The following is a 15,240-nucleotide window of genomic DNA, read 5'->3' on the forward strand; positions in this document are numbered from 1 at the left end:
TCTTCAAATGTCAGGCTTGTTTTTCAAATATATTTTTTGGCAAGAGTCAAAAAATTTCAAAATATTTACTCGTTTTTTTTAAATTTGAATAAATAGTTTTTGTAATGATTTACCGAAAAATGTGGGCTTTTTGGCGTCACGTTGGAAAACTAATTTCTAATTACTAACTCCATCAGAGAATGCTGGAAAAAAACTTTTTTTTAAATCTTCAAAAAGATTTTGAGTTTTTGAATGTTCAGAAAATCTTTAGTTTGATGACTTCTCTTGTTTTATATGTGTTCATATAATAAGCGCGAATAAAATAAAAGAAGTAAAGTTAAGTCCTAGAACAAAAGTTGCTTAAAACTTGGGCAGTAGAGGGTTTCCCAAAAGTCGTTGTAGCATGACACAGTTTCTCATAAGTGCTCGTGCATAAACTACGTAGTAGGGTGGGTACGTTTTTCAAAAAGTTCTCGGATCAAGTTTTAGTATGGTTCCCCTTGTAGGGCATGCCCATAGGGACTTTCATGCCAAATATCAGCTCATTTGGTTGTAAACTGGCTGCGCGCATCAGGGTTAAAGTTTACATAGGAATTACTATGGGAAATTGGAACTTTTTGTTCAAACGCTCCTACAGGTCTGGGAAAATCACGCGCCAACTTCTGGTATGGTCAGGCCTGTGGGGAATGGTCTGGAGAACACTTTTCCCGAAGAGAGCATATGGATTCGTTGTCCCTAGACCTGGCGCATCGGCAAACAATCCGATGTCTCCGGAATCAACGGTTTTCCCTCAAAAAGCATAAAATTTTCCTTAGCATGCTATGAAAGCTTGATGCACACCGCGACGCCATACGTCAGGCAGCTACCACGTGGTTGGAATATTTGCAAAAAACTACAAATTTGCCATGCAAAGATTTTGAATTCGACTAAATAATATCAGGATTACACGAAATGATATTTTTTTTAAGTTAAAAGAAGGTTTGCAATTAAATATTCCAGCCGTTTCTCACCCACGTGGTAGCTGTCTGACATATGGCGTCGCGGTGTGCATCAAGCTTTCATAGCATGCTAAGGAAAATTTGATGCTTTTTGAGGGAAAACCGTTGATTCCAGAGACATCGGATTGATTGCCGATGCGCCAGGTCTAGGGACAACGAATCCATATGCTCTCTTCGGGAAAAGTGTTCTCCAGACCATTCCCCATAGGCCTGACCATACCAGAAGTTGGCGCGTGATTTTCCCAGACCTGTAGGAGCGTTTGAACAAAAAGTACCAATTTCCCATAGTAATTCCTATGTAAACTTTAACCCTGATGCGCGCAGCCAGTTTACAACCAAATGAGCTGATATTTGGCATGAAAGTCCCTATGGGCATGCCCTACAAGGGGAACCATACTAAAACTTGATCCGAGAACTTTTTGAAAAACGTACCCACCCTACTACGTAGCCTTTAAATTTAGAATGTTTTTAAACAACTCAACTCAACTCAACTCGGATCTTCTTGCACCCTTCAACAAAGTTGTAGGAAATTAATTTTCCTTCAAGAATCTTACATCTGCTGAGCGATTTTTCCTATATAAACCTATATCAATGGTAAAAAAATTGGCTTATTATTGTCTAAAGAATCGAACCAGATTTTGCAAAATTTTAATTTTTTCTTGTCACCTTAATGTACATAAACCCTTCCTTTTTAGCGACTTTTCTGAAGAAATATGCAATAAAATTGAAAAAAAAACTGAAAAATTGCTCTAGACCTCCCGACGAAATATTTCGATGAACCCGTAAAATGTCGGGAAAGAGCCCTTCTTTCATGGTGCCAAATGTCAGACCTGCCGACATTTTTAACTTTAGTTTGTTCTACGAAATACATTCAGAGGCCAAATAAAGGTTATTACGCTTGATCTTGAAGGGACGATATCCATAACGATACAGGAAAGAACCCCATCGATTCCCAAACCTTGATATTGATCGTGACTCTCAAAAGCAAACCAACCTGTGCTAGTGGCGACACCTTGGGCTGGTTCGAGACGCCCTCCGACTGGGCGTTCCGCGATATCCGCTTGGCCATTCGGGGCGATTTGATCTGGGACAGGTCGATGCCACCGGGTGTGTACGTGAAGGGTTGCTTGTCGCGGCGCATCATGGCGTTCTGCACGCAGGCCGGTGGTTCCGCCGGCAACTGGGCCTGTATCCGGCGGGCCGAGCTGCCGATCGTGGACTGCGGTGGGCCACCGTAACTGTGAGGGAGGGGAAAGAAGAGAGAAAAAAAAAAACGTCCGTTTAGTAACCGCTTTAGGCTATTCTTAGCGCGACTCTAGATAAATAAATCAAAAATTATCGGGGACGACTGGTCGGCGATGATGTCTTTGGCTGGGGGGCGCGCACCAGCTGCGCTTCAGATGCGCGTGGGAATCGATCATTAGTGGGTTTTTTTTTGTGCTGGTTCAAAACGCCCCAGATTAACGCGCGCATCCGTGACCTATATTCGGGGGGATCGACAATAGAGTGAGTGCACAGTAATGAAGTCACGCGGTGCGTATTTTTGCTTCCTGAATTTTGACATATTTTTGAAATGTTCACAATTCTATTTTCTGTGCCGACGACACGCAGCGAAATGTTGCGTGTTTTACGCATCACGCAGGGTTAGATTTGAATGGCATTGACATACATGGTACATTTCGAGCTGTTTTCAACGTTTTTAGTAAAAAAATTGAAAAATTACAGTAACTTTTTTTAAAAATATTTTAAGTGTTTTATTTTCCTATTGTACAGTCCAGACTCGATTATCCGAAATCCTTGGAAAAAATTTACTTTGGATATTCGAATCTAAAAAAAAAGTTTTTTTCGCTGTCTTACTTTTTATTGACGAGCTAAAGTAATTTAGAATTTTTAAGTCCAAGTTGGCGGCCAAAATGGCGGTGATGAAATATTAAAAAAAAAGATTCATTTTGTAATTTAATAGAGCAATTCCAGCTCAAATCAGGAATTTTTCTGGTAGTATTGTACCCGACCCTCTCGATTTCAATGAAACTTTATAGACATGTTATCCTAAACCTACACGGAGAAAAAAGAGTTCCCAAAATCGTGAACAAGCGTTCATGAAAATGGGAACCTCGAACAAAGTGTTCAAATTTCATGGTACGTTTTTCAAAATCGTACCATGGGATTTGAACACTTTGTTCGAGGTTCCCATTTTCATGAACGCTTGTTCACGATTTTGGGAACTCTTTTTTCTCCGTGTATATAAGCCATTTTTGTGTATATGTATAGCCAATTGAACATGCTGTCAAAGACACACTTATGGGAAATTGGACGCGCTTTCCGGTAAAAATATTTACCAGACTGAAAAACCATGTCTGTCATATAGAAATTGCCAAAAACCACAAAAAAACCCATTTTTTCAACATTTTTATTTTTAAAACCGCTGTATCTTCCCAAGAATTGGACATAGGACAATGGTCAATATGGAGACTTTTATGTAAAATTGTCTGGAGAATCGATTCCCACTACAGGTTTTTGAAAATTTTGAAGTTTAGACCACTTAAAAAAAAACAGTTTTAGTAAATGATTTTTTTTTCAGAAGAGACATACCATCCTGCATTTTTCGTCAGTCTTTTGGTAACAGTTTAGGCTATTTCCTCAAAAATTTTGAACGAAAAAAAATCGTGACATCACATTTAAATTGAAGTTTTAGACTTCAAAATAAAAAAATCTCATATTAGTGGCCTGTATTTTTGTTTCAGTGTATTTTTTTCAGAAAGCTCGTCCAATTTCCTACAAGTTTGTCTTTGACCACTTTTTGATACGACGCTTCGAGATACAGTAATTTTTAAATTGCAAAATACAAAAATATTTAAATACCTTACACCCTTCTCAAATGTTGTTTTCGAGAACTATTGGCTCCATATACACAAAAATGGCTTATATAGGTCTAGGATAACATGTCTACAAAGTTTCATTGAAATCGGAGAGGGTCGGGTACAAAAGTACCAGAAACATTCCTGATTTGAGCTGGAATTGCTCAATAGCCAATCAATTAAAAATTAGGTCGCAGAACTTGAATTTGTTATTAAAAGTTAGTAAATAGATAAGAACAGTTTTTTTTTATCGTGATTCGGCTATCCGAAGTCCTATACAAACCATCGGATAATCGAAACCTCTGCAAACTGTGCTGTACAATGTGATTGATTCAGCCAGTATTTTGTTATGCTTTCATGACAAATTGTACGAAGAAAAGATATTTATTGGTCGTCAATTGTTTCTTCCAGCTTTGATTTTTAGGCATTTTGAAAAAAGGTTAGAAATCTAGTAAATGTGGATAGGAAACTTTTATGAGGTCAAATATTGGTTAAATATTTAATTCAAAGTCTCTCAAGCAGGGATGGAATAATCGCGAAAAAATCAATTTCGCTTGCGAACTTTTTTCACCCGCGAAAGAGAGAGAAGGCAAATCACGCAAGTGAAAATCGCTCCCAAAATTCTCCAAGAAAATCAATCTGCTGATGATTTTCTGTGAATTTCCTTGTCAGTACCACTCAATAATATTTTTTCACTTTGTTTACACACATTGCCTATCTACAAAATGTGACAGGTCATTTTTCGACGTGTGACGTTACACTTGCAAGTGCAGTAGTGAAAAAGATGTTCCGCCGAATAATCAAGATGATGATTTTTTTAGATTCTTTTTACCGATCTCTCGTGCGCGAGAGAGGAGAGTCATGCTCCATTCGGATTTTTTCTCTTGATGACCATCCAAAGATTTTCTTTTGATGATGATTATTCCATTGCTGCTCTCAAGGAAACAAATTCAATGAAAGAAACATCCAATAAAAGCGAAAAAAAATCTTGTAAACAAATTTGTTGAGCTCATGGTGCCAAATATCAGACCTGCCGATTTTTTTTTATCCTAAGTTTGTTCTACGAAACACACACCATTGAAACCTTCTGTGATTATTTTTTTCAAGTGGAACATGATTCTCGTTTAGGGCTTGCATATTACCCCCTCTCCCTCTATAGACAAATCAAAAAATAAATAAATTAATAACCTTTTTCGAATAATGAATGTTTTTGCACTGGAGTTACATTTCAGAAATATATGAAGAATTTCCATATCAAAAATGTGTAAGTGCAGATGATTCGTGATTTTTTTTTAATTTCTTCCTTGATCCCAAAAATCTGAAATTGCAAGCGATCACAAAAAAAAAAATTCTCGAAACTATGTCTAAACTGTACTGTAATCGAAGTTTTGCTTGCAATGTTTACAAAAAAGTATGAAGATAAACACAATTTTCTACGAAAGCATCTAATTGTTTTCCTTTCAGGCAACCTCTGAATGCGCTCATTTGGCACTCCGATCGATTTTATTTCCATTCCGCGAAATTCCGCGTGTTTGAAAGGAAGTAAAATTTGGAAAAACAAAAAAAAAGTGTAAACTACATTAAAAAATACATCCAGTGCCGGCATCCTGAGTTTGGGACTTTCTCTGAATAAAATGCTAAAAATACCGATGATGCAATCCGCAGCTCCGAATCTCGCCACCAATTACTCCCGCGATCACATCTCGGTGGCAAAAATCGGCGAAAAGACAACACAAATTGGCCACCCCCAAAGCTCTCCCACCAACCAAACCTTCCCCAGTTAGGGGAGGAGGAAAAACTAGACAATCCGCACGAATCGTAAATCCACGGCCGCGCCACACACTTTGCAGACTAAACGACGTTGTGCGAAAATATTCCTCGCGGTTCTATAATTTTCATTTTTTTTCCTGTGCGTGTTTTGAAATTTTCCTTTCTAACTTTTCATTGGCGTTTTAGCATCTGTTTTTTCGCGGTCATGAACCCCATTGCCAAATCAACAAATCGACTTTCACTCAAGAATTGGAAGACTTTCAAGAGACATCCTTCGATTCAAAAATACTGCCCTGGTGTGCCAGATCAAGTTACGAACCCCCCCATAAGTGGTTCACTTCCGGAAAATGCTCCAATGCTGCCTCGCTGGCCCTGGGCTGTCAACACATTTGTCCGCTCGGGACGAAAGCTCATTCATCATCATGACTGTTTCATTGAGAATCCATTAAGTGCCAAACACTCTACTCTATCAACAGTCATTGCGCTAAGTAGGCTACGCGTGAGTTTGTTTCGAAATACGTGTGGGTGGGCGAGGTCAGTCCAAATTTAAGTGTATGGTCAAATTTTCCTGAAAAATTTACAACCAAAACAAAAAAAGGCGCCACCGCGACAGCGCCGTCACTTTCACGTTTCGGTTTCAATCGGTTTCTGATATGTTGCAGGATATACCTGCCTAAAGAAAGAAAGAAAAAAAGAGAAAGAAAAATCGCACGATGCATCTCCCGTTGTGTCCCGCGTGTGGGTGTCGCAAAAAACACGAATTTTTACCAGGCTCTTAAATTGTCTACAACGCGCGTTCGTTTACGTCTGGCAAAGTGTGTTCTTTGTACGAAACCTCGTGCTGCACGCTAATGTTTTGACACATTTCTTGACCAGATCAACCGGATGGTTGCAACTCGTTTTGTAAAAATAGCATTTCGCGCCGCGAAACAGCGAATGCACCACTTTCATAATGTTTTTTTTATTTTGCTTCTTCCTGGGTTCAAACCACATTATCTGAGAAACAGGATTTTGCATCAAGGGATAAGGAAGCCATTATTTTCTCTCGAGGGGATTAAATTTATGAAGTACTAAACAACGCGTTTTGTTGCGCCATTTGTTTGTTTGAAAATTCGGTCAAAGTATTTCTGGTGCATGTACTTCAAGTGACGGGGAAATGTAGTTATTTATGTACATTTAATTCAGTGCAATTATTGAATAGTATTTTTATTGTTTCAAATCTACACACTTTTACTTTTAAAACAATCAAATTCTCCACTCAGTTATAAGTGATTCTTTCAACAAATCTTCAAAATGATACACCCTAAATTCCGAGTCGAGAGAATCGTTCCCTCAAAATTTATTGAGAGCTCAGCGTCAAAATCGAGAGAATAATTCTACCAACTCACACCACCATAAACAAATGAGTTCTATGAATACAAAGAGACGAGTTGTTCCTTTTAATTCCGCTATATATATTAGGGTGGGTACGGATTTTGAAAAGTTCTCAGATCAAGTTCTGGTGTGGTTCCCCTTGTAGGGCATACCCAAAGGGACTCTCACGCCAAATTTCAGCTCATTTGGTTGAAAACTGGCTTGTCTCAAGCGGGTTCAAGTTTACATGGAAATTACTATGGGAAATTTTGAATTTTCGTTCATTCGCTCCTACAGGCCTGGGGAAAACATGTAGAAACTTCTAGGATGGCCAGAAATGAGCGGAATCGTCTGGAGAACAACTTTTCCAAAGAGACCAGGTCGATTCGTTCAACCCCCATCGAGCTCAACGGCAATAAATCCGGGGTTCTCGGAACCAACGGTTTTCCCCAGAAAAGCATCCAATTTTCCTTAGCATGCTATGAATGCTTGATGAAAACCGCGACGCCACGTGTCAAACAGCTACCACGTGGACTAGCATCGCCTATAAAAAATTACTTTTTATTACTTTTTGAACCATATAATTATCATTCATGGTGATCAGGATACTATTCAGCTGTATTCTGAACCTCCAAATCAGAAAAAAAACTGTTGTGGTGCAAATTTTACAATCACGTGGTAGCTGTTTGGCATGTGGCGTCGCGGTTTTCATCAAGCATTCATAGCATGCTAAGGAAAATTTGATGCTTTTCTGGGGAAACCCGTTGGTTCCGAGAACCCCGGATGTATTGCCGTTGAGCTCGATGGGGGTTGAACGAATCGACCTGGTCTCTTAGGAAAAGTTGTTCTCCAGACGATTCCGCTCATTTCTGGCCATCCTAGAAGTTTCTACATGTTTTCCCCAGGCCTGTAGGAGCGAATGAACGAAAATTCAAAATTTCCCATAGTAATTTCCATGTAAACTTGAACCCGCTTGAGACAAGCCAGTTTTCAACCAAATGAGCTGAAATTTGGCGTGAGAGTCCCTATTGGTATGCCCTACAAGGGGAACCACACCAGAACTTAATCAAGTTCTGTTTTCAAACTTTTAAAAATCCGTACCCACCCTAATATATATAGCGATATATAGCGGAGTTAAAAGGAACAACTCGTCTCTTTGTATTCATAGTAGAGGTGGGCAAAACCGCTCTTTTTTAGGAGCCGCTCATTTTCGTTCGCTCATTAAAAAGAACCGCTCTTTTGAACGGCTCTTTCGCTCTTTTTCAAAGTTTGGATAGAAAGGTTTTTTCTGAATAGTGTGATTTTAAAGGTTTCTTAACATTGGACTTTTATAAATTATTTGATAAAACAAATTAAAACTGAAAACGAGAAGATGCCCTTGGAAACCATAGTTGTTGGTGATCTCTTTGTCAAGATTTCTACACGAACCTAAACATTCGGGTAATTGAATGGCATCCAAATTGTTTTTAATTGCGTTTATTTCTGCAAGAACTGAATGATGTTTTATTTGAAGAAAAATTCTGTGAACTCTTTTCTACATTCTGATTTAATCGATAAAGTCTATAATCGCTAAAGCTTAATCGGACAAAAGGGTTTTTTTTTTCAAAAATCTCTAAACTATTAAGTACATTTTTGGTAATATTTTACAAATTATGCAATTTGAAATGCTCAAATTCGTATTCTGGTTAAACTTAAGTGTACAATCAGTTGTAAAATGATTTTTCTTTTTCATTTTGTTCAGACAATCATTTACTTTTGAGATAAATTTTTATTAGCATTGAAATATTTTAAATTGCATTTTCAATTCTCAAAAACAAATTTAATACTTTTTTTTGGAAATTCAATAAATTATATTTATAACCAGTGCTGTTAAACGTTAATTAACTTTAACGCGTCCGTTAATCGTTAAAATTAACGAGAACGCGAACGGAGCCTACGTTGATCTTAACGAGAACGTGAACGGAGCACGTTAATTAACGTCGTTAATTAACGTCGTTAATCAACGCGTTAATCCTTCTGAGGCCCCGACTTTGAGGGCCTGTATCTCCCAAACGGTAACATCTAGCAGGTTACTTCCAGTTGCATTTTACGGGCATTAACAGTGACTATGAGTTCCCGGTGAGGTTATTTGTCCAAAGTTACCACCGGTTCCGGCAACCCGGAACATCCGTCAAGCATGTTTTTTAAGGCTTTTGTCATTCAATCGACATTCGAGCCAATGTTACGAAACGATGTTTGTAGTACATAGGTACACTGACTACCTTGGGTCAGTTCAGGGCATCTGTGGCCACTCTGGAACCGATTCAATGGTACCACGCAAATGGTTCCGATGATTGTGATATTCAAAAGTCGACATGTTGCTTATCAAATTTAGTGAAATGAAACTCATTAATCAGCTATTATCATGCCGGTGTCCTTTGACCCGATCGGACCAATCCGGAACCGGTTACCGGTGACCGGAGGAAGTGTAGTGAGTATAGGAAAAGTCCTTTCATGCGACATATCAAACTTCATGAAATTGAAAATTATGTCCACTTAGATGCATGTTGATGTACTACAAACAACGTTTCATAACATTGGCTCAAATGTCGATTGAATGACAAAAGCCTTAAAAAACATGCTTGACGGATGTTCCGGGTTGCCGGAACCGGTGGTAACTTAGGACAAATAACCTCACCGGGAACTCATAGTCCCAGTTAATGCCCGTAAAATGCAACTGGAAGTAACCCGCTAGATGTTTCCGTTTGGGAGATACAGGCCCTCAAAGTCGGGGCCTCAGCAGGATTAACGCGTTGATTAACGACGTTAATTAACGACGTTAATTAACGTGCTCCGTTCACGTTCTCGTTAAGATCAACGTAGGCTCCGTTCGCGTTCACGTTTAGGTTAACTTTTAACGATTCCGTTAAGTTAAACGTCGTTAATTTAAACGTTTAACAGCACTGTTTATAACATAAATCATGCCATCTTGAAACGGTTCTTTCAAAAGACCAAAGTTTAAAAAGAACCGCGGCTCTTTTTTTCTGAGCCACGGTTCGTTCGCCCTTTTCAGTGAACCGGCTCTTTGAGCGGCTCGTTCATTTTTTGCCCACCTCTAATTCATAGTAATGCATTCTGCTAAAACGCTCAACCAAACCACAAATGAGTTCATTCGTTAATTGATACAATAGATCTCCAACAAGTGTCATACATCGACACCTGACCACTCTATAGTCACCAAGCTGTGGTGGCCGAGACAGTTAGGTCATTGGGTTAGAATGTCAAAGGTCTATGGTTCGATTCCCGTAGTCTCGACACTTTTGGTTTTTTGTTCTGACGGATGAACTTTTTTTGCAAATGAACCTCGAGCGAATAATTCATTCACTGCCCAGTTTTGGGTGTTCCAATCGAATTAAATCAAATCACATTCACATTGCTAAAAAAAAACATAGCATTTACGAATTTTAGAATTTTTTTTATCGATTTGGTGCCTCAGAAAAGTTAGTTATACTTTTGCTTATTTTATTTCGAGTTTTTCCCCCTATTCAGAGTTTCAGGGGAAAAATAATTACTAAAATTTAAATTTAAATTAAAAATATTGAAAAAGCTATTAAAAAATATTGTACGTTTTTAATCAAATAACAATATTTTGATCTTTTTACAAATTTAGTGATCTTTGATAAGAAATTTTGGAAAAAAATATTTTCATAAATTCATAGATATTTTGCACATGTTTTATAATAGCAAAATTGTAATGATGTGTAAAGCATTTTGTAATAATTTTTGTTTTCAAATTTCGAAAATAAGCTCCCCGCCCCCCTTTTCGAAATTGACCAGCACCGAGGGACAACAACATTAAATACTATTTGTACCAGCCTAGGGTACGTTAACCAAAATAAGTGTTTTGAGTTCGACATCTGAAATCAGCCATGGCCACTAGGGACCATCCATAAACCACGTGGACACTTTTTTGTGAGTTTGTTACTCCCCCCCCCCCTCGTGGACAATTGTCCATACAAAAAAAAAACTTTTTTGTATGGATCGTGGACAATCGCCATACCCCCCCCCCCCCTCTCTAAAGTGTCCACGTGGTTTATGGATGGCCCCTAGCATTTTCACAACAAAACTGCATTTATATTTTATGATTGAATTCACTATCCAATCATTTTTTGACTGATTATTTAACTTCAGCAAGTCGAAATAATGTAAGTTTAAGGAACTTTACTAAAATAAAGCGAAGAACTGCCCATTTTCGAGCAAAAATCAGGGGGGTCTAATATAGGACAACGAAAATCCAAACTTTTCCAAAAGTTGACCCCTGTTAATTTAACCTTCAAAAATGAAGAAAACTGTTTATTTAAGCAAAAGTTTCTCTTAAACATGCAAGAAATGCTTGTTGTAATCAACCTAAACGCATATTTTTTAATTATGTGTATAAATATAGCTGTTTTCATGTTAAAAGTACCAAAAATGCTGATGCCGTTAGAATTTATAATTAATCAAAACTATAGTTAGTTGTACATTATTGAAGCATCATAATTGCAGTTTGAAATGATATTTTATAGTAATAAATCAACAACAAAACTTTTTTAAATAAACATGCATGGTTTTATCAGCAACTGTAAACAAATCTATTGTTTAGTTTCAGTCAACCATTTATTGAATTAATATGGAAAATTTTGCATCAACATTACTTTTTTAAATAATTTTTATGTTTGCAGTGGTTTTTGAAACGTTTTCTCTGATCTTTTTCGGAAATAAATGTGTTTAAATATCTGTTTGGATTTTTTCGTTGTTTAATATCAAATTTGTTAACAAAACATATTTGTTTATGATGAAAAGTGAGCAAAATCCATCTTATATTCATTATATCTATCATTAGACCTACACCATGCATCAAAACATCAAATATCGGTTAAATTTGGTATAAAAATAACAGTTTGCCTATAGTGGACCCGGGTCCACAATCGGATTATGGACCCGGGTCCACTATAGGAAAAGGGTGTCCATAACAGGCAATAAAAACTTTTTTTTCAAATGGCTATTTTTCTGCTCAAAAACAAATTACTAATGAAACAAATAGTCAAAATTGTTCAGAAGACTTCAGATTTCATTGTTTTGCACAAAGCGTTATGAAAAAGTGCTTAAAACATTGAATATTTGTGAAAAATGTCCTTCGGCTCTATAAGGGGGTCCACTAATGGTTGAAATACCCTAGTTAGGCCAATTATGAATTAGTAGTATATGCAACAAGTTGCAAAAAGAAGATTTTTTCAGCCCGAGTCGTACATTTATCAAACGAGGTTAACCGAGTTGGATGAATACGACGAGTGCTGAAAAATCAAGTTTTGCAACGAGTTGCTTACAACATTTTTTGCAATTCCGAAAAACGCGTCTTGAATGGTATTTTATGTCAAACCATAATGTGTTTAGTAAATCTGGAGCAACATTTGAAAAGGGCCGTACGACATTGCTCTTACGGCCTTTCATTAAACGCGTTTAAATGGGACGAAAATGGGACCGTTCAAACAAAAAAATATTACTATTATGTTACTATTATTTTATTATGTTAATATTATGTTACTTTTCCATACTAGTGTTGAAAAGTTCTACTTTAAAGCACCCATTTCAGTGCCAAAAGGTAGAACTTTTCAGCACTGTTATTGAATAATATTAATTTTTCATTCTGTTATTTTTGGTAGGGAAAAGTAGGTCGTTTAGTTTCTTTAGAAGGACAGGAAAAGTTGACAGTTTAAAACGGAATTGCAAAAAAGGAATTTCACCAGTTTTTTTAATGAAATGTTCATAACTAAGGCTATTTGGATGAATTTGTAAGACTTTATCCGTTTGATCTAACATTTCTAAAAAAATCCGTTTGGTTTCTGGATAGCTCCGATAGAACAGACACAAAATAACAAATATAGTGCAATGTTTGCCAAATTTCATATTTGTAAGTGCTCTATCACTCCTGTCCCTTTTCAGACTACCGTTGCGATTCGCCCCAGTTGACGGTACACCGAGATCCGAACTGGAGCACTTTCACCTTGAAATTGCATCGCTTTGCAGCAATCATTGGTCTTGGTGTAGTTTTTTTTGCAAAATTAATAAATTTTATCCATAAATGGTTCAACAGGGTTTATCGATAAAATTTTCGTAAACTAATCAAACTGGTACATTTTGCAAACCAAAACATACACGTTCAAGCTGCGTGATGTTTTCGGTGTAGGGGCCTGGTCAGGAGCATTTTTTGACGGTCAAATTCTGCGAACAAGTGTTGAGTGAGTGGTGGGAGTCGACAGTTCATAACAACAACCGTTAAACTGACACCACGCACGTATCATGGGCGAAGGTGTGCGTGAAGAATGGTTTTTATTTTTGAAAACAAAATTTTCAAGTTCACGCGTGTTTCGCATGGATCTTGGCGAATTTCGCGAGAACCGTTATGAAGCACACGTGTTTGTTAAGATAAACGAGTCGACTGACCGCGTGGTTCGACCAAGTTGTTCTAAATGTTTGCAGTACTTGTATTTACTATAATTTGCGTGACAACTGCTCAAGTGGACATTCTGTCGCCAGCTCGCCATGGCCCTGACAAGATTCGTCGGAAGTGATGCTGTACAAACTGTAGCAGTGTCGCGGCGACCTTTCTGCGCAGCGTGAAGGTCTTCGTACGTACCATTCGTGACTTGCTGTCAGCTTCGAGGGAGTATGTAAATTACACCGGCTGATTCACTGTCGGCTCAACAAACTACGCAGCTGGTTTAAGGGCCACAACGGATACATCCACATCCTGAGTACGGTGAGATTGGGAGGTCAATTATTGCAATTACCAAACCTGTACTGCGAATGAATCAGTTTCATCAACCGCAACAATCGCTGCTATTAAACCCGCTCTGCATGCACCATATTGGGCAGGGTTCAAGTTCAAACTTAATAAATTTATCCACGCTTGGGTTTTATAGAGCTGATGTACGCCGCGACGATGATGATCGCGATTCCATCGAACCGTACAAAAACAAAAACATCCCACAATAAAAACAACAGCAACAACGTGTTTTATGGTCAACCTCCGCCCGCGCGCGCCCGGATTTCAATATTGAGTGTGTGTGTTTAATATTCGTGTATACTAAAAATACTTTTCCCATGAGTAAGCAGGGCTAAATTTAAGTTTGAAATGGTGCATCTCTCTTTTACGTTGGGAGGCCCTTCGAAACCGCATACAGAGAAAAGGGTGGTTGTCGTAGTCCGGCGGCCCATATGGCAACAGGTTGAGCTGTGTCCGTGGTCCCGGTCGCGGGAGATTTACGACCACTATTTAGATTACTACTGATCTTTGTGAGTGCGAACACTATAGAGAGGAGAACTTATTAATTTTGTTGGGTGTTGAGCAAATCATTGAGATTAAAGAGATTTTTCACGTGTTAGCTTTTGACGTTGGATAACGTCTTAGAGTATTCTTGAATCGAAAAGTCACAATTGTTGAACCATTCGGTTCAAAATAATACCAGCAATTATTTTCTTTAGTTTGAAAAAACGCAATGTTCCATGAAAATATATCGACAGGGAATCAAGAAACCGAAATGAATAAATTTTCTTCTGAAAATGTAATAAAGCTATTCTCTCAAGAATGAGTTTTTTTATTTGAATGAAACTTTGTGTGTACTTTTTTTTATGTCCACAAAAGCAGTTTTGCATCATGAGTTCGTCCATAAACATAAAAAAAGCCAAAACATTTTTTGATTAAATTTTTTTATGTGGATCAAATATAGTTTATTTTTAGTCAAAATCGTGAGATGAGAATGTCCTACAAATTTGCTTGAAAGACATTGATGATTGGACCAACACAGCTTCTGAAAGAAGAGCAAACAGGAACAATGAAGTTTGTTTATACATTACCAAATTAGCGTCGAATTTTTAAGTTACGATAACTCACCAATAGGGTGCCCAGAATATGGGACTTTTTTCTCAAAACCTCGTTCCACAAGCTGAATATTGTTCCTTGGCAAAATTCCTTGAGTTTAAGGAATTTGGTCCTTTTTTATTATTTCAGTGTACGTTTTTCAAAAATTAGGATTTTTTTCTCTTAAAAAATGGGCCAACAAATTTCGCCCAATCAATTGTGCCATAGCTCAAAATATGCCATTTTTTGTTATCGAAAACATATCCAAAAATATTTTTTTGCCTTTCTTACAAAAGAAAGGTTTAAGGTTTGCTTTTGGAAAATCGCTTTTTTCAGAAATCTAAAAAAATTCGTGCACGGCGAGGATTCGTCCCAGGAAAAAACCCTATTACTAAATTGAAGG

At 37.6% G+C, this 15,240-nt stretch overlaps 1 protein-coding gene across 6 annotated transcripts in view; it reads right to left on the bottom strand.

The window, feature by feature from the left end:
• LOC120423216 (protein piccolo-like) overlaps nt 1–15,240 on the bottom strand; it is a 69,703-nt gene that overhangs the window by 20,841 nt on the left and 33,622 nt on the right. For all 6 annotated transcript variants that reach the window (XM_039586954.2, XM_039586963.2, XM_039586947.2 and 3 more), the window contains exon 2: nt 1,972–2,215. In XM_039586954.2, coding sequence (XP_039442888.1) covers nt 1,972–2,215 — 244 coding nt within the window. The remainder of the gene's footprint in view (nt 1–1,971; nt 2,216–15,240) is intronic.

This window comes from Culex pipiens, chromosome 2, assembly GCF_016801865.2.
Source record: "Culex pipiens pallens isolate TS chromosome 2, TS_CPP_V2, whole genome shotgun sequence".
NCBI classification, from domain to species: domain Eukaryota; kingdom Metazoa; phylum Arthropoda; class Insecta; order Diptera; family Culicidae; genus Culex; species Culex pipiens.